General features: G+C 47.1%; 1 protein-coding gene across 5 annotated transcripts in view; it reads right to left on the reverse strand.

The window, feature by feature from the left end:
* The window catches only part of FOXN3 (forkhead box N3), a 360,583-nt gene that overhangs the window by 102,276 nt on the left and 231,298 nt on the right, over positions 1 to 27,009 (reverse strand). For all 5 annotated transcript variants that reach the window (XM_090271283.1, XM_090271284.1, XM_090271286.1 and 2 more), the window contains one exon: positions 7,933 to 7,997. In XM_090271283.1, coding sequence (XP_090127409.1) covers positions 7,933 to 7,997 — 65 coding nt within the window. The remainder of the gene's footprint in view (positions 1 to 7,932; positions 7,998 to 27,009) is intronic.

Below are 27,009 nucleotides of genomic sequence, written 5' to 3' on the forward strand. Positions count from 1 at the left end.
TGTGTTCCTCTCACAACAGACATTAATCTTTAAATGACTAATTTCAGGATTTCCTGTTTTCTCTTTAAAATGTCTTAAAGTTAGCTGTTTACAAAAGTCATGTGCGGAGACAAAAAGAAACGAAACACCTTAACTATTTGAATGAAAGAAGACAACATAAGTATTCATTTCCAACATTTTTATCTTGTCACTTGATTATAATGTGTTTTTAAGCACAGTAACAGGATTCTCTTCAACCCAAGTCTGCAAAACACTTCAGAATTTCTAAACATCTAACGTGGAAAACTGTTTAGAAATATTTATGCCATTTTGAACCAACGATTCATGTGCATCCAGATTTTCAACCCTGAGCAGGAAAATTGCTTCAGGCCTCATTTTTCCCACCTACAAAATGGGAGTAACAGTACCTAAGGCATAAGGCTCATAAAAGAATAACGTAAAGATTATATACAGCCAGACACAATAGGTCACATAGCGTATGATTCCACTTACATGAAATGGCCAGAGGAGGCAGGTCCCTAGGGACAGACAGCAGATTCGCGGTGGCCCACTGAAGGCCCCGGTGCCACTGAATCATCAGAGCCCACGGGTGGCCTTTCTGCAGCCCCATCTCTCCTGAAACTCCATGTCCTCCATTCAGTGACCTCCAGTTTCTGACTAAGCTACTCCTTTGTCAGGTAACGCTCCTCTTTCTTTCATAAATCTGGGTCTTCAGTGTGGGCCTTTCCCCTCGTTTTAGTCTACACCCCTTAAGGGTCTCATCTATGCACACGATTTCAATGCTCATTTCTGGATTCACAGCCCCCAAAGCGCCCCCTCCAACTCTGACTTCCCTCTCCTGAGCTCCAGCCTCAGTTTCCCCCTCCTACTGAAATCACCTTGGAACAGCGGTCTGGTCGCACACACCTGCCCAGGAGGTGCCCAGCTGTATAGAGTAAGAGCAGAGCGGACTTTCTGGACACCTTTGACAATCCAATATGGAGTCGCTGTCAGCCATGACAGTTATGTCAAGTGCTATGTTAAGACTGAGGTAATGGGGTCTAACGTGAATGCTCTCGGGAGGGGCCCAGAACACTCCAAACCACAAGTCTAGACACTAAGATAAACACTCCATCTGGACACAGATACGAATGGGACCCCCACCCCTTGTGAGCTATAAGAACTCAGAGCTCCGACCACCCAATGTTTGAGCTGGGCTGCGCAGGTCATGCTCAGAGCCCCGCCGGACTTCCACTCCACTGGACCCGTGCCGCCACGGCAGCTGCCCACCCAGAGGTCAATGTCCATCTCTGCACCTGCAGACGCTGCCCATGACCAGGACCTCATGCCCGGTGCTCGCTCTGCTAGCTTCCACCACATAAGCTCCTCTTCTCTGGGTGTAACTTGCATTTGACTCTGTCATTGGCTTACTGGGGAGGTCTCCCCCAATAAACCTGGCATTGTGGACAGACGCAAAAGTGCATGAGTGATTCCTTTCAGGGATGCGCTCTTGCTCATGACAGGGCCCAGAGGAAGCTCTTAGCTAAGGTAGCAACTCCTCTGACATCCCACTGCTGTCTACAGGACTGCTGTTGTCTCGGGTGCAACCCTGGACTTTCATGAAAACGGTTAGTATAGCCAGTGGCAGACCAGCTGAAATGAAGGTCAGACAAGAAAATACAGGCTCTCAGCTGATGCTTTGTCAGATTCCACGCCAGGCTGCAGACATGGGGGCAGCTGGGGTACCCGCAGATAGTGCAAATATGGAATCCCAAGAGACAGTGAAGGTCAGAACTGACTAAATGCTTCTTTAAAAATTGCTTTTCCTTATGTTTTTTTAAAACAAAATTAAAAACATGTTCTCAGTGACCACTTAGAACTTCCGTGAGAAGACGAGCTGAACACTACCCCTTTAAATTCACCGAGGGCAAATAAAACCAGCCGGCTGATTCTATTATTGTAGTTACAGAAATATCTTCACCCCTAACTCCGTGCAGAACAATAAGACAAACGATGCCAAGAGAAAGGGCCCCTCCTAAAATCCAAATAGCTTCTAGGTCAAAGAGGACAGAAGGCAATTAGGACTGGGGGGGGGGGATGAAGAGAGGGTTCTTTTCCTCCTTTTCATTATTTTTTGGGGGGGAACTGGAATGCCTGAGGGCAGGAATCAGGAGACTCATGCATTAGGTAGATGCCCTCATTTTCAAAATGGACAAGAGTCAGCTTGTGGAGCAGATTAGATCAAAGAAGCCAAAGAGCCTGGGGCTGCGACCAAATGTGAACAAAATGAGTGGGGGAGGGTGGGCAAAGCCCACAGAAGCCGGTGTCCGGGGGCCCTTAAGGAGAGCAGTGCCTGGGATGAGAGACCTGAGGTCCTGGCAGACTCCAGAGTCTGGCAGCGCCACCCTGGTTCAATCAGAAAAGACACGCAGTGAGAATGGGACTCGTGTAAAGAGGGGTTTAGGAGACCCCTCCTTGGACAGGTTTTAGAATGTTCACCTTGAATATATCAGCCAGGATTCCTGACCAGAAACCTTAGGCATGAAACAGTGTCGAAGGCTAAAAGCCTTCACTTTTATCAAGCATTTGCAAGGCGCCAGGCACTGGACCGGGAGGACATTTTCATGTTCACATTCCCCCTTAATCTGCACCAAGATTCTGGGAGACACACCTCACAGCTGCATTTTACAGACGATCAAACAGCTGGTGCCCAGAGATGGAGGGATTTGAACCCAGGGTGTTGTGGTTTGAAACCGGTGCTCTTCTGCACAGCTATCCAGGCACCTGCTGTGATGTCTCAAGGAGGCAGTCCTATTTACAAGAGATCTGAGATAAAAAGATGTACAGCCTCTCTTTCAGATCTACGTTGAAATCCAACAGGATTAGGGGCCTCTCCAGACTTCTGTCCTGCCAATTGAACAAGGGAAGTTTTTGCCAGACCCAGGAAACCACGCCCAGAAGACTTTAGTCCTATTTTCCCCAAGATTCACAGTTTTGGGAAATATTACAATAACTCAGTCTGGCTGGGAATTTGGCATGTTCTAAGTGCTTTACTAATACAAATGCATCAAATCCTCACAAAAACCCCTTGAGACAGACAAGCATTATTATTATTATTATCCCTACAGAGAGGTTAAGCCAGCTGCCCAAGAAGCCAAGACACGGTTCGTGTCCAGGTTGCCCAAACTGATAATAATCCAGGAGACCTCTGGGAACCATCCTGTTCCGGGATCAGGACCTTCGGCCAGCCTGCCCCCATGCTCTCCCCTCTCCTTGGATGCATTTGCAGACACAGCTGGCTGAAGGGAGCCTTCTTTTTCCACTGGGCTAGAGCTAAGCCTCAAAATCCATTCTGACCTACTTTTAGGGAAGTTGCTAGAATGGAGCAGAGCTGGAACTCCACAGGAAACCTCTGCCATCCCTGAGGTCCATCCACTCTTCAAAAGCCCAGGTCAGACAATGAAGCCTTGGGCTGTGGCTCGCCCAAGGTCACAGAGGGTACCCAGTGGCAGTGTTGGAACCAGAAGCCAGGTCCCTCCCCCGACTCGTAATCCAGCGTACTCTTTCCACTCTAACGTGTTTCTGATATACTGAGTACTTGCTCTTGAGACTGTCACAGCATGGAACACAGGCAAAGCAAGGGACTGCATACATTTCAGCAGTGACAATGCCTGGCAGAGCTATGGCACAGGGTGAGGGCTGTGCAGAGGGGGCGGTACACAACAGTCCTCCCAGGATGGGAAGTACACAAAGCCAACCTAGAACTTGGGAAACTTGCATTCCCCAAAGCAAGTCATCTCACGACTATCGTTAGCCTTGCGCGCGGTTCCCCGGTGGCAAGCACTCTGAGCACTCTTAGGAACAACGTCCATCTGACAGCCTAAGAGCAGGTTTCCTTCTCCCTGTTCTCCGGCCTGCAGCAGTGCGATCCTGCTCTGTGCACCCAACACGCCTGGAAGGTTTTCCTTCCGTTTCGTTAGCGCACCCAGTGGGCTGTCACAAGTGAATGGAAACAAAAATCTGTTATGCGTGTTATGGAATTTGTTTTAATTCCACTGCTGGATCATACAGAAGTGGATTTAATAATAATCAGTGGCCCAATCCTGGAGTGAAGAGAAAGGGAAGCCGCAGGGAGGGCCAGGAAGGCCGGCAGGGTGCTAGTGACCGCATAGTGGCTGCATCAGTGCTTCTGGTACAGGGTGGGGACATGTGGCCTGACCCCAGAAGGGGTAACAAAGAAATGCATGCCGGTGGGGTGGGGTGGGTGAGCAGGGCACGCCTGGCTGGGGAAGGGCTGGAAATGAAAGACAGGTGGGTCCACGTGGTCAGCTGGCACAGAGCTGTAAAGGCAGCAGCATGTCCTGGAACAAAACTCCGTGGGGAGCTCTGAGGCCTCTGGGGCCGATGAAGGCCAACAGGGCAGGTCAGAGCTTGCAGCCCCTTCCAGTAGGAGGCATGAGTCAACCACGCACAGCGGTGCCATCTGCAGCTCTGGGATGAAACCAACAGCTCTGGGACCAGACGAAGGGTCAGACCAGAAGCAAGAATGGTGCTTAATGAGGAATCACTGATCATTAAAATAATTCACCTGAGGCGGATGTTGAATGTCACCTAATTTTAAGCTTGATGGGTGAATGAAATGTGTGTTTGCGGGGGGGAGGGGGGCGTTGGTGGGGGAGGACAGGAAGAAGGTGCTAGGGAGTTTGGGAAAGGGAAAAATATAAAACCCTTTACTCTTTTAATTAGGAAAATGAGAGCCATTATTAATTAATACAATTAAAAGTATTATTTCAAACACATAGAAAGCAAAACAGAGACACATGGGAACTGGCAGAGGGGACAGTTGGAGACAGCTGTCAGCTGGCCAATCCTTCAAGGCTTAGAATAAGCCACACCCCTCTTTTGGCCCCGTCCTGGCTCCCCTTGAAACAATGGGTTTGTCCCCTTCTGGCGCTCTGCTAGGTCTCTATTGTACAAGAACTGAAGTGCTCTCTAGTTGACAAGAACTGCTCACATTCTGAAATCGTCTGAAGCAGCCTAAATGGCATTTAAAATAAATGCCGTGAATTGATGAAATGACCAATTATGTTAACTACCCATGCCTGGTGTAATTCAAACCAAATCTTACCCCATTATCCTCAAAACCGCGAGGTGATTCAGCAGGCCCTCCTGCCAGCGATACTGCAAGGACCCAAATACACAGGCCCCCCTTGAGTAGAATCTTGAGTACTTCCGGTTAATTCTTGCAATTGGTTTTATGATGGAAAAAAAATAACCAGACTACGTTTCTGCTCAACAGCATGTGCACCAAACAACTGCCAGACAACACTGTACCCGTTATGTCGTTTTGTTCCACTCATTGTAGATTTTAACTTCCGTTTATTCCTCTTCCGACATCCCTTTATTCTCTTTCAGCGTCTCCCGGTGTGTGTGATGTCATTATCCCAAAGTGCCCCTGACCTACCGCAGGACGTCCCCCTGGCCAGGCTCCCGTGATCCTCTCCCGCCTGCGTATTCTTGCTCCTTCCACTTCTCGCAATGCCTCTTCCCATCTCCACAGCCCCCATCCTACCTATTTTTCAAAGCCTTACTCCAGGGTCAATGCTCCCCTCAAAGTGACAGCCCCTCCGCTCCCAACACTCCTGACAAAAACAAGTCTCTCCTCTACACGTGGGACAGGTCTGCTTACTCTGCAGCTGCTGCATTCCTGGTAAGCTCAGCCCAGGGCTGCTCCGCCCAGCAGGGCCCCCTTGTGCAGCCGGTGAGGCCTCTTCGGCTTCTGATGCTGGCTGGTCCCTGGGAGGAACTAGGTTTTCCAGGGAATCCTCCCTCCCTGTGGCTGGAACCTAGTAACAGAGTTCTTGCTTATAGTCTGATTTCTAGAAAAATGTCCTCCTGCTTGCTATAGGAAAAAAGGAGGTACGGATGCATATTTTTTAAATGTCAGGCATAAAGATGTAAAAGTGAGCATTAAGTCAGGTACATTTTTTTTTTCTCCCTGTCTCTAACCTGGACCCTTCCCCTGGCAGGACAGGGCAAAGTCCTCTTTCACACATCTGTATCTTTTTGTAAAACTTTTGCTTGCGGGCTTGAGTGACTTCTTGATGAGCCAGTACCACTCATCAAAGGCACACGAAAGTATTCATTAGAAAGGACATGCACAGAGTTTGAAAAACCTTGTCAGAATAAAAGCGTCTCAAGAACTTTATATGTAGATCTGGAAAATGAAAAAAATATCACAGAAAAAGAAGGTAACAGATCCCTGTCTACACTCCCACGGTCTCTCCAAGGTCCTTTTGATTTTCACATGTACAAGGAGATACATGGGCTGCAATGAATTGGACGTGGATTCAACAGGCATCTGACATCCATAAAAATTTAATTCTCGATGCCTGAAGTCATCAGAATTGTTAAACCTCCCAGGAAGAGCGAAAAGGTCTCCCACCATGAGATAGACCCTCATAGCAAAATCACTCAACTTCTGAAAACGTTATCAATGTTTTCCCTTGTGCTTTTGCATGAAAACAACCCCAAACTAGTAGGCTCAGAGCAAATCTTACCTAATGTGGAACTTAATGAGTAAAATTCCTCTGAGAAAATGCTCTAAGTAAATAAAATCCCTTATTCTGAAAATAATCCAAACACAAGTGATATTCACTGCTATAGATCGAGAGGAAAAGTAAGGATGCACATAACTTTGAAATGCGCTGAAGAAAGCCACAGGCTCTTTGTAATCATGCTCCACATACACTATCTGAAGGGGAAACAGAAGAGGTTTTTTTAAAATTATGTATGAATTTTTGAAAGTTAGAGGGAGTTTCCTTTTTTCTTAAACATTGAGGATGTCTATGGCAGTCATTAAGATTAAAATTGATCAAACTTCCTTGCTGAAATTTCGCCCTGTACCAAGCAAAAATGCAAAGAAATGCTTATGTTCCCAATTTCACAGGCTATTAGAATGACAGCGTGCAATTGCAAGGCCTATAAAACAACAACAAAAATGTGACATCTCTCACAACTGTTTGAGCGACTCCAGAATCCTGAAGATAAAGGTCATCATTCTTTGCCACATTTATATTCCCCTCTTTTCACACCCACTGCCATCCCTCAGCGTGTATTTTTAAGGAAAAGAGGCTTTAGTCAACCAAACAAGCTCTAAACCAATCGAAATGAACTGGAACTCCTCATCATAAGCCCAGTCCAGTTCTAAAGCCTTGGTACAACCCAATCCACCTGCTTGTGGCCAGCTGTGCCACTCTGACACCTGGCCAATCAGCATCGGCTAGCGGGGACAGGAAACTGGAAGACCCTTAAGGAGCCCGCCACTTCCAGCTTATGTACAGAGCAGACATTCGAAACAGCAAGCCCCAAAGTAATTTCTAAAAGTATTTAGCATCTTGTTGCTACTTTTAGTCACTTATTCTTCTTTAACTTCGGCTACTTCAAAAGAAACTGAATTGCAGGAACTCGGGCAAAACAGGAAGGATGTCCCCCTGCAAAGGATGCTCGGAGGGACAAGGGAGGGGTGTCTGAATGCTGCGCCTCAGAACAAACCTACAGTTACCCTTCCAGGCACACATGGATGTTAGATGTCAGCCAGGAACCAGTGGACTTCCATGATGACCGACCTGCCAAATCACCCAAAACAACCCTCACTGGCACTGTTCATGCTACTGTTACATCCTAGCGGCCACATCATTCCTATTTCACCATAGCAAGCCAAACACTTCTAGGATATGACCAGTAATGACAGACCAAAGTAGTAGTCTTGGCTTCAGATGAACAATTCATAGCCACCAGGAGATGTGAACAGGAAGAAATAAAGACACCTGGGCAAACAGACCCAACCCACAGTAGCCACACTTCTCAACAGGACAGAACTCTTCTGACTGACACCAAGCACAGAGGAGTCTTGAGAGGGGGTGAGGAGGAGAGGTTCTTTTAGAGACTTACCTTGGAGAAGGGCTCCATTTCTCTTGAGGAAGGTACTGCCCGGCCAGAGGGGTGGGCCCGATGTGCTGAAAGAGAAGAGACAGCGGCATGAAGGCCAGCTCATCTGCGCTCGCTCATTCACGCTCAGGACAGCCCTTTCTCCAACGTGTCCGCAACACAGCCTCGAATCACCTTCCCCATCATGCGTCATTTATACCCTCTGAAAATGCATCTGTAAAACCGTTCGTTTTGTTTTATGATGCATGGGCTTCGTATTTCACAGAAACAGCCCACGTGGGTGTTCTGGTTACGGTCTTGACCCTGCTCCCTCCTGGGCACTGAAAACATTTCCGGTTATACAAGAAGGCAAATTCACACAGGTCAAGGTTATAGCTTATAACTTCTGCTAAGTTGTTCCTAATTTTATGATTTTTGTGGCAGAGAGCTCCTATCCATGTCCAAGACCAGGTGGGTTTTCCAATGCTGCTTGGTACCACCTGCCTATTAGAAATACAAACTTTCCTTTCTTAGCTTTTCTACCATCAAATCCTTAATATACAGATATGACCTTGACTGACTCCCTCCCTCCCCTGTTTTCTTGTTTTGTATCCTGTTTTCAATTTCTTGGCTTAAAATGTTGCACTCCATACACTATAAAACATTTTGCAAATGTTACCGCCCACAGTCTGGTAAGAAGAGAGGCAAGAAAATAAGGAAGATCAATATATCACAAAGACACTTTACTGCATTTATAGACAAGCATTTTCACTGTTTTAAAACACCCAGTGAAAAACTTTATAACCAAGCCTGTCTTAGTGAAATATCCTTGGAGTGGAAAGTAGGTTATTCTAAATCAAGCATTGGTTTAGATTAACGTTGGAAAGCACTTTGTCAAAAATGTTACTACACCCAGCTCAAGAGACAGTATAAACTATTCTTGCCAAAACAGTCCATGGGAAATGGTATTGGTTAATGCATTATCAATCACCTTCAACATTAAAAAAATAACAAGTTAGCCTGAAGAACGCATTTGTAAATTCGGCTGCATGGAGAATGAGAATAAGGAATCTGAAAGGCTCTATAGTCAATGCTTCACCTGTCACCCAGGGTCTCTCGTAATGCCATACTGTTAATAAAAGGAGAAAGGCTGGTGACCAAAGTGTCATCACCAGAGGTACACACAGCATAGCAGGTGGAGGGACACGTTACACGAATGGGAAGTAGAGAGAAGAAAAGAGCTACGGCGTAAAAATTCAACATCAGGCTGATGTCCAATGTGCTAGAAAACACACCGTGAACCGTGATGTGAATGAACCTTTTCATTTTATTTTGTTTTGGATCCACTGTACTCAGAGCGAGAGGAATAATGCACCTCGGCTCTGGCAGCGGCGGCCTCCGAGGGGCCAGGAGTCGCCCAGGACAACAGGGCGTCTGGCTCGGGGTGCAGGGCTACAGGATGATGGCAGCAAGCTGACTTCTCTTCCACCTCCTTCCTGTCCTATTCCATGCTGAAGCTTTTAAGGCTCAAAGTTGCCTGAAGAGTAATACGCATTAAAATGCTTGAGATTATCTTCTTACAACCCCGGCTAGCTCCTGGGGTTTTTACCATCTTATTTTTATATAAAAACAAAACAGGAACAGCCAGCTGGCTGTCGCCATACTGAATCACCTGATTTCTAAAGATACTTAACAACTGAGGACTTCATTATAGAGGAGTTGGTGCTTCAGAGAATTCAATAATTGAGTATTACTGCAGGAGCCTGAATATCCAGCTTACTTCCATCCAAATCTCCTCTTTATCCTGACCTTGATTTGGCTGAAACTTGAGTAGATGCCAGCGAAGGGGTAAATGGAGAACTGAGGATGGGAAAATCCAGTGGTTTCAATAGGGAAAATTCCCTATATGATAGAAATCGGCTTAAAGATTCCTACAATATCCTTTTAAAGTCCGTAAGTCACTGATCGCTGTTCCAGACGCCCTGCTGCGCTATCCGTGTAATCTGTACTCTAGTCGTGGAGAGAGCTGTGGACTGGCCACCCACCTGCTCTTACCTGGCCACACTGTGACTGACGAATTCACCTGTGGTCTCTTTCTAACTCAAGGTAAGCTGGCTCCTACGGTGCTGATTACAAAGCCTTTGAGCTCATTGGTCCCATAATCTATATTCTTTCTTTGGATGGTCACTCAAAGTGATGTTGTCTAACTATTAGTAGATTCAAGGATTTATTAAGTGCTTATTGAGAACAGTGCTTGGTGTTAAGAAGGACAAACGAGGTGAGGGAGGGGGGATTAAAAGTTCTATTTTATGGCCTCTAGGAACTTATGGACATACTTAACTAGCTCCAACATCCTATGATTCTATCTAGAGACAAAAAAAAAAAAAAAAAAAAAAAAAAAAAAAAGCTGATAGTAAGGTCAATGGTTATGGTTCTTTGGCTGCAGGTTGGAGAGGATGCAAATTGATTTTCCCCCAACTGTGGAGTTGTTTCTGGCTCACTGTACTTTAAAGCTCAAAGTTGGCTTACAAACATTATATGAAATTATCTAGAGGTGTGTAACAACCCCAGTCATTCAGAAAAGATGCTTGTGATCAAGGTTGTTGTGGGAGAGCCTGAGGTCACCCTAGAAACCACTCATTCATGCAGCAAACCGAGAGCAGAGGAGGGTAGCAGACTCTCCACACTCAGTCACTTAAATGCTGGTGACTTGTAAGTGGTCCCTGCCATGAGAAGTGGCCCCCAGAACCTCCTTCCATCTACCAAAGTGGGTTTCATCACCACAATCGCGCTCACATTGCTTGAAGTTGGGATGGCAAATTACCATTTACAGAGGACAGCAATCAACACTTTTCCATGGAACCCTCCAAGCCTACAGGTGGGTGGGCAGGGCAGGACCCATCTTCCGCATTCTACAGATGAGGAGATGGAGGCTCTGAGAGGTGAAGGGACTCACCTTAGTCCCCTGATGGGCCCAAACCAGACCAGGGCTTCCGGGGCCAGCGCACAGCGCCGACACATACACATCAATAGCCCGACTTCATTTCTCATCTTCCATCTTTCCTCCCCTGTCTCCTAGCACTAAACTCCTAGTTATCCTTCTCCACGGTAGAGGGCTATGGCGGGGTGGGGGTGGGGGGTGGGGTGCTTCACTAAACCTCTGCAAGGCAAAACCCCAGGCTAGAGAACACAATCAGGCTAACCAGGTGTGAAACAGACACGTGGACTCCTAAAGTAGAGACAACACAATGCTAGGGCGACACGCGTCTCGTTCCAATGACGGTCTAACAAAATTCCATGACCTTCCGCAGCTACGAGCCTAACCCACATGTGACAAAGGAAGCCAACCAATAGGTTCAGAGGGCCTTGCCGGCCAGAGGGGCAGTTTGTGAACTGGCATTTGAGGGCGGCGATCCTGCTCATCATTAAGACCAGAGCTGAGCCAGCGAGTCCCAGGAGATGAGCGATCCCGTCCAGAACAGCATACCCAGCGTTGGCCAGAGACTCATGCTCCTCCGTCGCTCCTTGGACCTCACACTCTCAGCTGCATTACTTCAGCTCCCAAGGGGACACTGCGCGTCAACAGGTTGTAGAGCCCTAAGGTGGCTCTTGGCATAACGATGTGACCTGTCATGTGTCTTCTCTACATCCGCGAGCTTTCGTCATTGGGAGACCGGCTGGATGGTAACCAAGACCCTGGGAGGTTCTGGTACCGCCCACACCTGTGCTAACCAGCCTGGACTTTCTGTAAGTCTAAAGTGAAGCAAATTTTAAAAAGTACTTTCTTCTAAGAACCCACAGCACCCTGTGAACTGGTGTATTTAAAGAAAGAACGAGATATTGCAACATGGATGAACCCCGAGAACATGATGCTACGTAAAATATGCCCGACACAAAAGGACAAATACTATATGATTCCACTTAGACGAGGTCCCTGGAGGAGTCAGGTTCGCAGAGACAGAAAGCAGAATGGTGGTTTCCAGAGGCCCGGGGGAGCGGGGATTGAGGAGTTATTGTTTAATGCGGTCAGAGTTTCAGTTTTGCAAGGAAAAAAAAAAAAAAAAAAGAGTTCCAGAGATTGGTTGCACAGCTATGTGAATGAATGTATTAGGTTGGCCAAAAAGTTTGTTTGGTTTTTCCTGTACAACAGCTCAAGTAGCACTTAGTTGTTTTTAACTTCATTTGAAACAATTTTATTAGATTGTATAGTGACAGCTGTCATATCGGCATGTATTAAAAAAAAGCTTATCAAAATTGGTGAATTTTTGTGCAGCCATTTTATTATTGAAGATGGAAGAAAATACACATTTTTGGTGTATTGTGCTTTATTATTTCAAGAAAGGTAAAAACACAACTGAAACACAAAATGATTTGTGCAGTGTACGGAGAAAGTGCTGTGACTGATTGAATGTGTCAGAAGTGGTTTACAAAGTTTCTTGGTACTATTGACATTTTGGACACATAATTCTTTGCTGTGGGGCCGTCTTATGCATGGGAAGATGGTCAGCAGCACCCCTGGCCTCTACCCACTAGAAGCCAGTAGCAGGAGACAGCCAACATACTCAAAATACCCAAATCAATAAAGTTACTGGTGAAAATGAAATATGTCTTTTATTTTATGGAAAAAACATAACGGACTTTTTGGCCAACCCAATACTTAACACTATGAACCATACCATGGTTAAGATGCTATATTTTATGGTATGTGTATTTTACCACAATTAAACATTTTAAAATGTAAAACGAGAGACAGAATTAATATAGAACAGACTCTGAAAGAAGTGAATCAAAGTCTAAAGAGTTTGGGGCAGCGAAGAATGAACCTACGTGCTGTGTTTCTGAATGTCCTGTGCCGTTAGCATCTCTGCCAGGATGGTCCACAGCACAGTGAAAAGCAGGAAGCACAAACGGACTGTGAAAAGGGGCCAGCCTGTCGTAACCTAGTTCTCACAGAAGCCAGGCTTGCTTGTTACACTTTCGGCAACTGAGCAGAGTCCTGTCATTAACACTGGAAACGGTGTGTGAAGACAATTCTTTTGGATGTGCGACATCTACCATCAGACTGTGCCTTCCCAAAGCAGTTGTAACAAAGGGGGAAATCTAAAAAAAATACTTGGAATTCTACCGCTTTAATTCTAACTGTGGATTAATCGCTACGACCTACGCCACACACTTAGTCCAGACCCCTGGGGTGAAGGATGCCAGTCGCAGGAGTTTGGGATTTAGGAATCAGTGCTGTCTGACAGGGACCCGTGTGTGAGGTGGTCTCCAGATTCACAACGTGTCGTCCACAATGTGAGAAGCATCACAACAGAGCACAGCTGAGAATTCAGAGTTCTCAAGGACATTTTTAAAACTTCCTAAACAATAAAACCGGAGTGTGTTGACATGCAAAGGGATCTCAGTGGCCACCTGATCCCATCCAAGGTGTGGTGGGGACAAACCTAAGATACGGATTCAGGGAGTCTGTGCAAAACAAGGCTAAAAATCTTTTAACATAACAGAGTGCAAAGTCCATGCTGCAAACTGGGGGCCATGTGGGCATCCATGTTGGTAATGAAATGGGCTGATGCACATAAAAATGACCCTCCGCAGACAGCGGAAAACCAGTGGTCGTGTTGACTACAAGAAAACTGCAGTTCAGAGAAGCACTTCCTCCTACACCTTTTGAACTTCCAGTTGGGGTCTGCTCTTCGAGACGGATGAGGAAACGGCACCGCCATGTTCCTCTTTTCTCAAAGGATGATCTGAGGCCATGTCGTTGCAAATGGTCCTCAGTCTCAAGCAGCCCTGACCAGCTTCTAAATATCAAGAGGCAGGGAGCAGCAGCTTTGCAGACACCACCTGACCAAGAGAAAGCTTAAAGAAAAGGTAACTCTGCATAGAATCCTGTGTAGGTCCAAACTGGCAAGTCTGTCCACAGTGACCTTTGAGGGTTTCACAGCCATAGGTAGCCTCTAGCCAGTTTTCCGAGGCTGCCAATGGGAGGGAAGGCATTACTGAAGCAAGCAGACAACAGCCACTCAGGACCACAAAAACCCCGACCGGGAGCATGGCAACATCACTCTGAAGGCAGAACGTGGGTCATGATAAGGAAAGGACACACCTTGTTACTTTGGCTGATGCTAAAACTGGAGACTCATCCTGACTCCAACTGGATCAACCTGACACAGTGCTTGTGTGCCTGTCACGGCCAAGGCCATGGCTGTGCTGAGGGCTGGCAGCTGCTCTGGAGTAACATCTACCGTGTAATTTAAATACATCAAGGCTTCATAATATTCCCACAAAGCCCACTATGAAGTTAGGGGTTCCTCCACGGACATGTTTGAGAACCACCAACCAAAGGCAACAGGGTTTCTTAATTTTGGCTGAATAAGTCTTTGTGGCGGCTGTCCTGTGCATCACAGGATGCTCAGCAGCCCCACCCCCTGCAGGCCTCTACCCACTAGAATTCAGTAGCAAACAACAGTGTCTCCAGGGCTTGCCTGGAACTGCTGACATGGTGGCCGGCAACCCAGTGAAGCTGGCCCCAAGCTTCTCCCGCTCACCAAGTCCAAAAGCCCCTCTCTACCCCTCGCAGCCAAGGTCACCCTTCGCTTGTAAAACCAAAGCCATTCCCCATAAGCTTGTTCCCCTCGTTACTTCTGCATCTGCACCTTCTTCTTCCCCTGAGTAAACCCCCTTATTGCCCTCTTTTCCTCTGGAACCGTTCCTTCGTCCATCACCCCGTCTCCACTTGTCTACCCTCGTCTCCCCCTTCTGAGGACTAATAGCAGCTTGTCTTAGCCACCGTGACATGTCTGCTAGTGCCCCAGCCTCCTCTCAGCTCCTGTAACTCGGCCGTGCACTAGCGAAGCCCATGAGCTGGTCACTGTGGGCCTGACCTCTACTCCCTCGCGTCACTGTCTCCCTGGCCCGGCCCGGCTGCCATCCTCTGACATCAGGGTCACCAGAGGCCAGTCAAGGCCAAGGGCCCTTGATGGCACTAGAGGACCCCTCTTCTTTCCCCCCAAAATAGGCTCCCACGAGAACCTTGCTTTTGTTTTCTGATTATATAAACAAACGCTCTATAACTTTTGACACTATCTCTTTAAAATCCTTTCCAATTTTAGCATCAAAATACCCTTCTAGACTGGTTCTCCTCCTCCCCCCCAGGCTCTGTTCGAAACATTCGGCTAGCTCTCTGTCCAGCTTTAACCCCATAAGTAGGGGCATTCCTAGAGTTTTAGCCTCTCTTCTTTTCTACTCAATATTCCTTCCCTAGGAGCGCTCCCAGACTCATGGAAACCCTAGCTTTTCCGATTCTGCGTCTCCAGCTGACCTTGTCTCCAGACCTGGAACGTATCTCTGGCCGCATCCTGACATAGCACTTGGCTGTCACCCCCACCCCCCACCTTTATTCCCTCAAATGAGGGGTCCAGCTCCCCCCTGCTGCTTCCCCTGCTGGTCTCCACGGGCACTTTCCACACCACCCTGGGTTTCTCAGGGTCCCAAGTAGCACAGTTGAGTGGCTTCAACAACAGCAATTTCTTGTCTCATAGTTCTGGAGGCCAGACGCCCGAGATCAAGGTTGGTTCCCCTTCAGGGCTGTAAGCGAGGATCTGTTCCAGGCCTCTCTTAGTTCCTGCCGGTGGACGGCAGTCTGTGGCATTCTCTGGCTGATATATGCATTACTGTTAGAGAAACAGGGGAGTCCAAAACAAACCCCAGGGTTTGCGGCTGGGAGATGGGGAAAATGAAGCAGCTTTCAGGATGCCTTTGCATGCCTGGGCATAGTGGCTGGAAACTTTGTTGCACCAAGATCCGCTCTGAAATTTCCAAGGCCCAGGAGGATGGGAGGGGCCTTGGACTGTGGGCTGGTAAGGAAGGAGCCTACGGAGCCTGCGTAGGGTTCTGTGAATGGTCAGAACTGATTGCAACACCCACTGCGTCAGAGGACGCAGTCAGGGATATATAAGCAGCTGCGGACATTTTAGCTGGTGGGCTCCCTCCATGTGGCTTGGAGGAGGGGGTCTCCAGGCTGCTTTAAGGGAGGTCTCTAGGCCGCTTTAAGAGGCTCTCGCCATGTGGTTTGAGGAGAGTAGATCCATGCGGTTTACAGGAAGAAGGCAGTTTACAAGGAGGCTGAGAATCCAGGTGGTTCTGCATTGAGAGCTGGAGGGCACCATAGCACAGAAAAGACCTCCTCGATCAGATCTGAGTGATTGGCAGCTACTGGTAAAGCTGAACTGTGCCTAGGAAGTAGGGAAACGGTGTTTCTGACTTTCCTAAGCCTAGCCAGGTCTGGGAGGGGGAGGCAGAACTATGCGTAAATAAATAATTGTTTTTCTTTTCACTAAACTATGGTATTGGGAGTTATAATTCTGGTGGCGGGCAATTGGGCCCCTAACTAAATAGCCGGTGGGTTCTGTTTCAATCAGAGCAGCCCAGGGGTTCTGTTACATTACCGCAGTCTCTGCCTTCATGCTTCTCCCTGTGTGTGCTCACCTCGACCCAAATTTCCCCTTCTTATATCATAAGGCTTAGGGGGCCACCCCACTGCAGTATGACCGCATCTTTAGCTAACTAACTGCATCTGCAATTATTTCCAAATAAGGTCATATTCTAAGGGGTTGGGTAGCAGGACATCAACATATAAATTCTGGGGAACAACTCAACCCACATGTCCACGGCTGTCTCCCTTCCCACGCGGTATGCTCACTCCCTGCAACACCAAGGCAGGTGTCTTTCCCTAACTTCTTATCACCTGCTCTAGGACTGCGGACATCGCTGGCACCAATCAGATGCTTGTTGAGGGACAAAAAACTTGCAATTTCACTCGGCATTCCTCAGAAAAACAAAGAAGAAAATACTGACTCAGTCTTTGGTGCTCAAGTTCAAAATCCTGGAGTCTCGAACACCTTCCTCTCCCCTCCTTGCCTGCTGCCGCCCATTCCTGCCAAAGCTTTCTTTTGTCAGGTCTCAGACCCTTTCCCTTCCTTTGTGTTTCTACTCCAATGGGCGGGTCAGTTAGAAGGTTTGCAGATGTTCCCACTAGCACCCTAACATGCCTCCCACCTCCAATCTCTTCCCCACCCAGTTAACACCTGAGCCCACTTCTCAAAGAACAGCACCTTCATGCTTTGCAATCTGTTTCCCAGGAAACCCCCAGGACGAGCCTGTTGTGCTGACAATAGTGGGGAGAGGAGACAGGTGTCTAGACGAGGTCTTGCCCCAGTGTCAACAAAGCATTTCATTTTTCATGTGTTACATATCATAAGTTTCCACATACATTTTCATTTGGAGAGTCTGGTGAGCACAACAGTGTGTGAAAACCAGTAGCTTATAAGGCAGGGTCAAGCTCAGTCGGTTATCTGTCCCTCAGAATCCCTTATATTCTTCTCAATGTGTTCCCATGGCTCCCCAATGAGCCACCTGATATAGGTCTCCAGGACACACCAGTACCCCCTATACTTCCAGGGCTCCTTCAAGCCAACTTTGTTGCCCTCTGCCTGAAACGTCCTACTGTCATGTTCTTTCCACCTATTCCAGTCCTAGCCCTCCTTTACGCTTCCACTCAAATCCCAGATCCCAGGGACACTCTTTTCTGTCCCCTAAAACCCTGGGACCTCTCCTCACCTCTCAATTTGTTTAGTAATTACTGTCTGTACAGCCAGCTTGGGAAATGATCTTACTATGTGGTATTTCCCGATCTGATGTCACCTTAATTAAACCTTGAATTCACTTTCCATAGATGTGTATGTTACCTTTCCCAAGAGCAGAGACCCATGTGGGCAGAGACTAAAGGTGACTTCCTGCCTAGAACTTCACTGAGTTCACTGCACATAGAAGAGGGTTGTTGATATTCTACTAAGTGATTTTATAAAATAGCTATTTGTGTATCATAAAACAGAATTATTTCCAACATTAAGGATTAAGAAATATCTCTAATAGACATAATCACGTCTCTTAGAACGGAACTACACTATATTGTAACATTTCTTCACTATCATCAGCACAGGTAAAAACTGAAAAACCTTTAAAAAAGGAAACAAAATTATAAATCTCATCACTGATGGTAAGTGAGAGGTTAGGTAATTTGGATTACTCTTTTCTGCAATTTCTTGATTACTTAGGAATATATAAATAACTAGATAAGTACATGTACGTTTTTGATAATATGGAATGCATGTTTGGGTGTGCTGAAGAAAGTCGCCCCGAAACCTCCGCTACAATTTTAGATGCCTCTTAAGAACAGATGCAAAGGTGTTTATCCTTATCTTGGTGCTACACTGTTTCTAATTTTACATATGAAAACCAAGGCATCATTCAGCATAAAGTACATTATTTGCATGATATATTTGCATTTGTAAAACGCCCACATTTACTTTTACTGCTTAATGGGCCCGATTAAAATGGGCCACTCTATATAAATGGAGCACACTGGTTCCCAACTCAATGGTGCTGATAAGAAAACTGCTCCTTTTAGATGCAAATGAACCTACTAATCACAATTAAAATGGTGGAATTGAGGAAAGCAGAGCAGCTGTTCCAAGAGCTACCCGTGTAGGGCCGTGCTGGTTCTAGGGGAATCTCTGGAGCAGCCTGGGACTTCCCAGAGGACCTCGGCCAGTGGGGCAGGGCAGCCAACAGGATAAAGCTGACTTGTCCAGAGGTGGCTGGCAGAGAATAGGAGCTCGCTCAGGAATCTGGGCCGACTGCGCAAGCGTGGCCCACCTGTTACAGAGCGGGGTCCCCAGGGAGATGGGAGGGGCTTCGACTGTAGAACGGTGACGAAGAGCTTATGGGGCCTGCGTAAAATTCTACAAGTGGCCGCGACGGGTCACCATTTCCACTGCGTCACAGGCTGTGGTCAGGCATTTAAAAATAAGGCGGCAGCCATTAAGCGGGACACTCCATGGAGTTTACGAGGAGGTGGACGGGGAGAGACACGTGGGCTGAAAGAGAGCCACGTGGTTCTGAATTAAGAGCTGAAAAACACCGTGACACAGGCAAAACTTCCCCAATCAGGCACGAATGACGGGGAGCTGCTGGTAAAGCTGAACTGTGTCTGGGAAATACAAAGCCACGGACTTCTAGTTTCCCTAGAGGGAAAACGGTACATTTGACTTTTCTCTACCCAAACTAGCCTGGTTTGGCAGCGGGAGGAAGAACTATGTGTTTGTGGGTGTTTCAGAGAAAATAAGACTTAATGGCAGAAATCTGCCATTAATCTAAATCTGTATAACCTGTGCATCACCAAACTGTGGTATTAAGAGTTATGCTTTTGGCAGCGGGCAATCAGGCCTCTCATCACTGAACAGCCTGTGGGTTCTGCTTCAATGGGGGCAGCCCGTGGGTTCTGTTTCACACCCAGCCTACTCCAGGCTGTAAGGCCAAGGCTTTAACGAGTCTGGTTCAAAGGACATACCTGGAGCAGAAGGGAGAAGGATTGTATTTTAAAACTCACAGAGGAAAGACCTGCATATGAAGAGTTAAGTAACTGAGACATCCCCTTAAAACGGGGCTGTCACTATGGAAAACAGTATGGTGGTTCCTCAAGAAATCACACAAAGAAAAACTGTGACCCAGTAGTTCCTCTTCTGGGTATATATGCATAAGAACTGAAAGGAAGAACTCCGAGGTGGGTGTATATATCGTAGCATCATTCACAAGAGGCGAAAAGTGGAAGCGACCCGGGAGTCAGCCCATCGATACACGAACGGACAAAGAATGTGTGCTCTTCTTAGCGGCAAATGGCACCAGCTGTTCCAGGCGAAGCTGGACCTTGGTCCTTGAGTTTGGCTAAGAAAGAATTCAGAGCCAAGAACTCAAATACAAGCAAAAGTTTATTGAGAAAGTCACAAAGGTAGAAGAGAGCCAGCTGGGCTGCGCGGGCCCAGGGAATGAATTACAGAGGCAAAAGAAGGGCCCTTGGAGTTAAGGAGGAAAAAAGCAAAGGTTGTTTCCTGCAGGCTTAATACTTAAGGGACTGGTTGTGCAAGGGCTTGTACGTAAGTCACGTGAGGCTATTCTCAGGTCCCCTCATTCCTCCTCTGATGGGGTCTACCACATGACTAGTGACAGGCCAGGGTCGGAAAGGTCAAGGAAAGATCTGAACCACATGACCAGTGGGACGTTCCACCTTACAATACTTGTTTTCCCAGTTTTGCCTGTTACTAGGCACCTGGGGCTTTCAACCCTGGTGACCTGGCCTACCTTGCTCATGTCTAACTGCCTGCTCTATCACATCCACACCGTGGAATATTATTCACTTCTTCTTCCATTAGCCATAGAAGAAGAAGGAAATTCTGACACAGGCTGCAACATGGGAGAACCCTGGGGACATCACGCTAAGTGAAATAAGCCAGTCACAGAAAGTCATATACTATATCATTACACTTATATGAGGGACCTAGAGTAGCCAAATTCATGAAAGACAGAAAGTAGAATGGTGGTTGGTTGGGGGAGGGGAAAGCAGGGAGCTGTGTCATGGGTACAGCGGTCTCAGTTTTGCAGGGTGCAAAAAGCGCTGGCGATGGTACTGATGGTTGCCCAGCAACGGGAATGTCCTTAATGCCACAGTGAATGGTACGCCTAAAAATGGTTACGATGGTAAATGTGTGCTATGTGTATTTTATTATAATTTTACAATAAAGAATAGATAGGTAAGTAAATAAATAAACAGGCATTCCCACACAGCAGGCCAAATACTGTCGAAGGCTCTGCCCCAAGGCTCTGGAAAGAGGGAGAGGAGTTTGTCCTCCTTCTTTTCTCTCACTCACCCACTCACTGAAGAAACATGTTTGACACCAGCTACGGGGACACGGCAGCGAAGAAGCTCCCGTGTCCTCCAGGAGGAAGGGATACAGATGGGGAACAGACTAAATATTGGATACAGGGTTGTGCACAGAATGACACACAGCTCTGGACACCTGTGAGACCCCCTAGCCTCAGGTCTCCTCATTACTGTGCCGTAGGTGACAATGAACACAACACTACGACCTACTGGACAAGGACCCTCCTGGTGGGCAGAAATCATCAACAATCTTTCCTCTCTACCTTGATTTGACCTTCATCTGTCCCTTCTTGGAGGCCTGATAGTGCTGCCATCGACACATGGGCTTCAACACCAAGAGTCTCCAGCTGCCTCTCAGGTGAACAATAAATGCCCCAAAGGTGTCCCCGCTTCGTTGAGTGCTCAGCACAGGGCCTTATACCCAGTAAGTACTCAATGAACACTGGCTGTCATTGCGGCCCACAGAGCAGGCCCTGAATATACTCTTAGGTGCAATCGTGGAGGCTTTCCCATGGAATTTCTTCGTCTTGGGGTCACCACCCCCACAACTCCTTCAGGGAGCAGCCCACCTGAGGATGGCAGGTCTCTGAGACGGAGTGGCCGAAGGTGGCACAGGGACAGCTCCTAGGCCTTCCCCTCTGGCCGTGCTGGGGTACAGGGGCTTCAGGATGAAGGAACCCTAGCTCTTCTTGCTTTCCTTCCCTGGCATCGGTTTTGTGGAGATCTTGACTATGGTAGAAAAGAGTTTCACTTTTACGGGACCAGTTGGGGACTTTAGACAGTGCCAGAGTAGCTAGAGACAAGCGACTGGAGGAAAGCGTTATCTAAACATCTACAGTTTCAGGAGGAAACGCCTCGGCAGGTTTCATAAATCCTCGGGCCGTCTCCCATCCCCAAGAGGGAGGGAGGACCACACACGCCTCACTGTATCCCATGACGACACATCAGCTTGAGGCTACAACCAATAGCCACACACGGCCCGATACAGATAATGCGAAGAACCTTAGCTCTCATTATTTCGCTGAACTAATAGAACTTTCAGAGAAAAACCTCAGCAATACAGGCAAAAGTTACTACGACCTATTTATCTTCCAGGCTGCCAGAGATCAAGAGATGCAAACCTTTAATCCATGTTCTGACAAGTTTAATACCGGGACTTCCTGTAAGCTAACAACTAGTCACCGATAGGAAAATGACCTGTCTGTGGGAAAACTGTGACTTATCTTGATTATTCATTTCCTCTTTTTGAGAGTCAGTCATAGCCTACACCCCAGCACGAAGATGAGAGAAATAAATGCTGATTTTGGAAATGTGATGCTATAGAGCTGGACCCCACTGTCTAGATTTTATGTCAAGGGTAGCAAATCCAGGCTGAAGTTGTACGTAACAGCACAGAAGTTTATTTTTTTATGAGACCTTTTTCCTATGGTTTACTGGATCTATTTATGGTTGGCTTTGAAGTATCAAAAAAGCAATTCCCATTTCCAAAAAGTAATCTCTTATGTCTGCCAAGGCAACAAATATTGTGATTGGCATCAGCACGTAAACTCTGTCTTTGTCCCAATACTTCTGACTGAGCACAAAGAGCTGGCCCTGTCCTCAAAGATGCTCCCTTCACCCCTTCCTCTCCATGCTATCCCTGGCCACCTCCCCACCCCCTGTGCCAGGTCACCGCTCGTTTGGGACTCTCTCCTGTTTTCAGACAGCCCCATATGCACCCCAAGCCCTGGTCAGAAAAAGCAAAAGCAAAGAAGGAATGGTTGGGAAGTTCAAGGGTGCTGGTCCTCTCCCCACATCACATGGACCAGGGCCATGAGCTGACCCTTCCACACCTAAAACCTTATACTCGTTTAATTCTTTCAGAAGACTTACAGAATCATTCATTCCTCTCCTTAAAGGAAAATGAAGCAAATAATGTTGCTCAACAGCCTTGACAGAATTAAATTCAAAGAGGACACCATTTCAATAAAATAATGTTACTTCTTGGCTGTAGTTACTGATGTGAGGTGTGTGAAAATTTGGTACTACGTGGTGACTTTTTAGAACATTTCTCCCTGAGTATAAACAGGCAGCTTCGCAGTGTGTGAGAACTTTTTTGTTCCGCTTTCTTTTGTTCTGCAGTTCCCCCTTCTTTGAATTTCTAGGGCATATAAAAAATTACCACATAATTGAAGCTTCACGCATATTCAGGAAAACCTTAGCTTCCTGAAACCTTGGGGGGAACCTGACTCCCACACGCAGAGGGTGCTTCCTGGTGCCCAGTCATTCCACTCACCATTGCGTGGGCACTGACCACACGCAGCGGGCACGTCCCTGCCGGGTCGGGGCTCACACCCCCCCAGGTGGGGCTGGTGGGTCCGGTCAGGCAACTGGGCCGGGAGCTCCTGGGGGACATAACTCCTCCTCCCACTTGCCTGCAGAACTCAGCACTAAATCAGGCTTGAAAAGGTCTCCCCAGCACGCTACCTCTGTACCTTCCACATGCGCATCTTCAAAGGCAATGCCCAGTGGCGTTACATACCATCCAGGGCTGAGGCTGCTGTCCCGGCCTTAGCGTTTCCTGGGGGCACACTTCAGGTTTAGGGCTTACTTACAATGCTTGCATTAAACTGTGACCACTTCACATCTGGACCTGCACAGACTCTCACGAGCTCCACTGTACTCTTTGTATTCAGGATTCCCTCACTTATCGCGGGTATTACATTCTAGACACCCCCCACGAGAGGTGAAAATCCGCGAAGTAGGAACCTTACCTTTATTTTAGAATTTATATATATTTTAAGGCTTTATAAACCCCACACACTTATAAACCTTTCCCACTCCCTTATTAACCTTTTCCACACTTTCATAAACTCTACTTATGTTCTTAAACATATTCTACACTCTTAAACCTACATAACTTTAACAACATATGTATACAGTACCGCAACATCCTGCAGTACAGCGAAAAATCCGCGATAAATAATTAAATAGAATATTTTTAAAAATCCCGCAGTACAGTGAGGCCGCGATAAGTGAACTGCGATATAGAGAGGGACTACTGCAGTCCGGGCAACGCTGTGTTCAAAACCACTCCCCGCCTCCCTGCGGCCTGTGCGTTTCCAAGTTCCTTAGCTCCAAGCAACCCCTCACCTGGCTCCAGCTTCACCGCCTGCCATCCCTTTTTCTTTTTCTTTCTTTCTTTTTGCTCTGGTAATCTCAGGTTATCCATGGGCCCCCGGACACAGCAGAATGTCTCTTCCTTTTGTCTTTGCTCACTCAGCTGCCCCACTTTGAACCGCGTCTCCCTCTATTCTCCTCTTTGCAAACTCGCAGGCATTTTTTAAAATTCTGCTCTTTCCGTCTTCTTCCCCCCATCTCATGCCCAGAGCAGATCCAGCCTTTCCTATGTCACTGCCTTTATATGCACCATACTGTATTGTATTTATATGGGACGCATGGATTATGTGGCTACACTGTGCCCCTCAAGGACCATGGCTGTCCTATTAAAGTTCTCAGTGGCGGGCATGGCATAGGAGTTCAATAAGCATCTGCTGGAAAAAAGAAAAAATAAAAAAAATAAAAAACAAAAACAAACCCTAGTCTTACAAAGTATAAAGAGCTGGTATCAGGATCCTCATTTTGCAGCTAAGAATGCTCAATGCTGAAAGGTGGCGTCATGAGGGTCCTGCAGCCAGGAGTGACTCATGCTCTTTCCAGTGCACCGTGACGTTTATATGACCCACTTCTCATTTCCTGTTGTCTCCCGAGTTCTGTGAGCTACAGGAAATAAAAGTTTCCTGGATGCTTCTGAGCACCTATACATTCCCTTCTTTTCAGAACGGGCACCCAAAGGACAGTCCTGTAATTCACCATTATCAGGGCATCGCGTTTAACGCGGAGCCCAGGCAGCCAAGCGCTAAATTAACATCACTCCCCTCGGCAGCGGTGGTGGGGCTCTGAACAGGCACGAGATGCCTGCGTAACTTTGAAGAAGAGATTTACACACGCCTTTGTCTCCCATATAAATGGACTCAAGAGCTGCAGCAGGGCATAAATGATCCTTTCTTTCCACTGTTTATAGTTGAAAGCAGCCGTTTTCAGCTTCTTGCCGGTGATCGCTCCACTAAAAATAGCTTTGATGCTGTCACATGCAAACTTGAGCAGAACCTGAAAGCAGCTCCCCTTTTAGTTCTGAGCCTGTTCAACTTGAAAAGGGAGGCAGCTGTTAACACACTCCAACGTGTTTACATGATGCTAAAGGAGTTCAGTTCGTAGTAAAAAAAAAAAAAAAAAAAAAAGCACTGAAAAGGGGCAGAAATGGGTTTGCAGTCTCTGGTAACAATACTCTCTGCTGAGCTGGAGCCCCGGGAAGAACAGCGAGGCTCGTAGGAAAACCCAGACCGTCCAGCTAGACAGGGGCACTGATTGACAGGGAGCACGGCTGCGTGAGATGGCCCGCCCTGCTGGAGTTCGGGGCAGGACGGGGGCCACGACAATGGTAATACAGAAAAGGGGACTTAGGAGCACGGAGTACTCTTTTTTTAACTTATTAAAGAAACATCGAAGAGCTGTTTTTAGAAATCAAGGCAATAAAGAATGAAATATATTCAACATCTTGGCCATTCCCTTGATGCCTTCCACTGGTTTCCTGGGCCAATGGGCCTCTCTCTGGATGTCTTCTGAAAATCAGGCCTAGACGGAGGAAACAGCAGAGCTCGGGCTTGAAAGGCAGGAAGCCGGGACCTGCCTTCCAGAGCCCCCCCACTTCTGGCCCAAGGGACCCGCTGTGCCTATCTTGTGCACAAGGTCTGAGGGTTAAGTGACAAAATGCACGCCAAGGGCCTGATGAAGTGTGCGACCCCAACAGGCAATCGAAAATGCCCTTTAGAAACGTGTAACCAGCGAGTGCTGACAATGGCCTGGGGTCAAGTCTGGGATACAGCGTAGTTTCATTTTTCCAAAAAAATGGACGGACCAAATAAACAGTGATTCTTCTTCCTTCCTAATTCTGTGTGTCCAAAGGATGACTCACACCATGTTGGCTTATTAGGTGAAGATGAGTTTCATGAGGTTTTGTCCTGGAAGACTTGCACTGAGCCTGGCTGAGCAGGAGGTGGGGGAGGGCCCAGGGCCCCGGGAGCGCACTCCTGCCACGTGCAGATGGACGCCGAGGTCAATGATGGAGACCCCAGTTTGTGAACCAGAGCCCTCATTGGGGACGGTCCTGCTCTAAGTCCGCAGACATTTCACAGCCCGTAACTTAATAAAAACTTCAGCTTCTTTTTTGCAGACCTTGAGGAAAACAATACCTCTATCACGTCACTGTCCCGTTCTCTGACTGCATGCGACTCATGCACAGGAACCAAAGGTTCTTTCAATCCCTTCTAAATTTTAGCCGCACACCAAGGTCATATTAGCATAGGAATTGATTGCCTAAGGTATATTATATATTCGAATGACAGAATAGACTTTAAATACTGCAGCATCTTTAACACTCATTTTTTGGTTAACAAGACAAAAGAATTTACAGACACCGCCAACAGCTCGCTGGCAGCTAATACGGTGATTAGCTGTTGCCTGGCAACAGTCAAGCACGCTTCCTTCCAAATCAGGAAGCGCCACCGCTAAATCTAGACTAATTACAAAATGGGACAAATATTTAAAGCTTCATATTTATTAAGGATTTTGGGAGGGCATCCCAATAAGAATGATTCCTATTAAATTGATTGAACTAAATACGATGCATAGCTCTCTCTGCTTCATTGTCACGCGTTATGCAGATCATTTGAGGAAAACTGGATGTTTCTGCAACTTCTGTAATTTCCCTAAATATTGTACTAAACAAAACCATGTGCTGACATTTTGTAGACGCATGCCTTTGGCCTACTTCTCTAGAATAAGGATGAAAGGAAGCACCAGAGACATCCACGCCTTTTAAAATACACATTGTTTGTGAAGAAGCTCTGAGTCTTACAGAGATCCCTCGGTGGAAGCTCAACAGCTTGACTCGAAAGTCTCTGCCTTTGTCTGCATTCCCAGTTGCCTCTGTTTCAAGAGCCACTCAGAATTCTCGGGATGGAGAATGTGTCCACGGTTTTTCCAGCATCTGCGAGGCCGTCCTCCCTGCCACCAGCGCTGCGGTGGTGCTGGTGGCAACGTCCTGAACAATCAAAGTTCGTCATCCCCCAGAGGGGAGGCTGGAAGAGCAGGGTACACACACACTTTGGCCCCCTTTCATATGCAAAGCATAGGAATATTCTCTCCCCAAAGACAGAGTCAGGTGGAATAAGAACTACAAGGGGTTGGCCAAGCTCTACTGTCCCAGAAGTAAGAATAGCTTT

The sequence above is a fragment of the Furipterus horrens genome, unplaced genomic scaffold (genome assembly GCF_987537825.1).
Source record: "Furipterus horrens unplaced genomic scaffold, mFurHor1.1.pri manual_scaffold_3, whole genome shotgun sequence".
Classification (NCBI taxonomy): Eukaryota; Metazoa; Chordata; class Mammalia; order Chiroptera; family Furipteridae; genus Furipterus; species Furipterus horrens.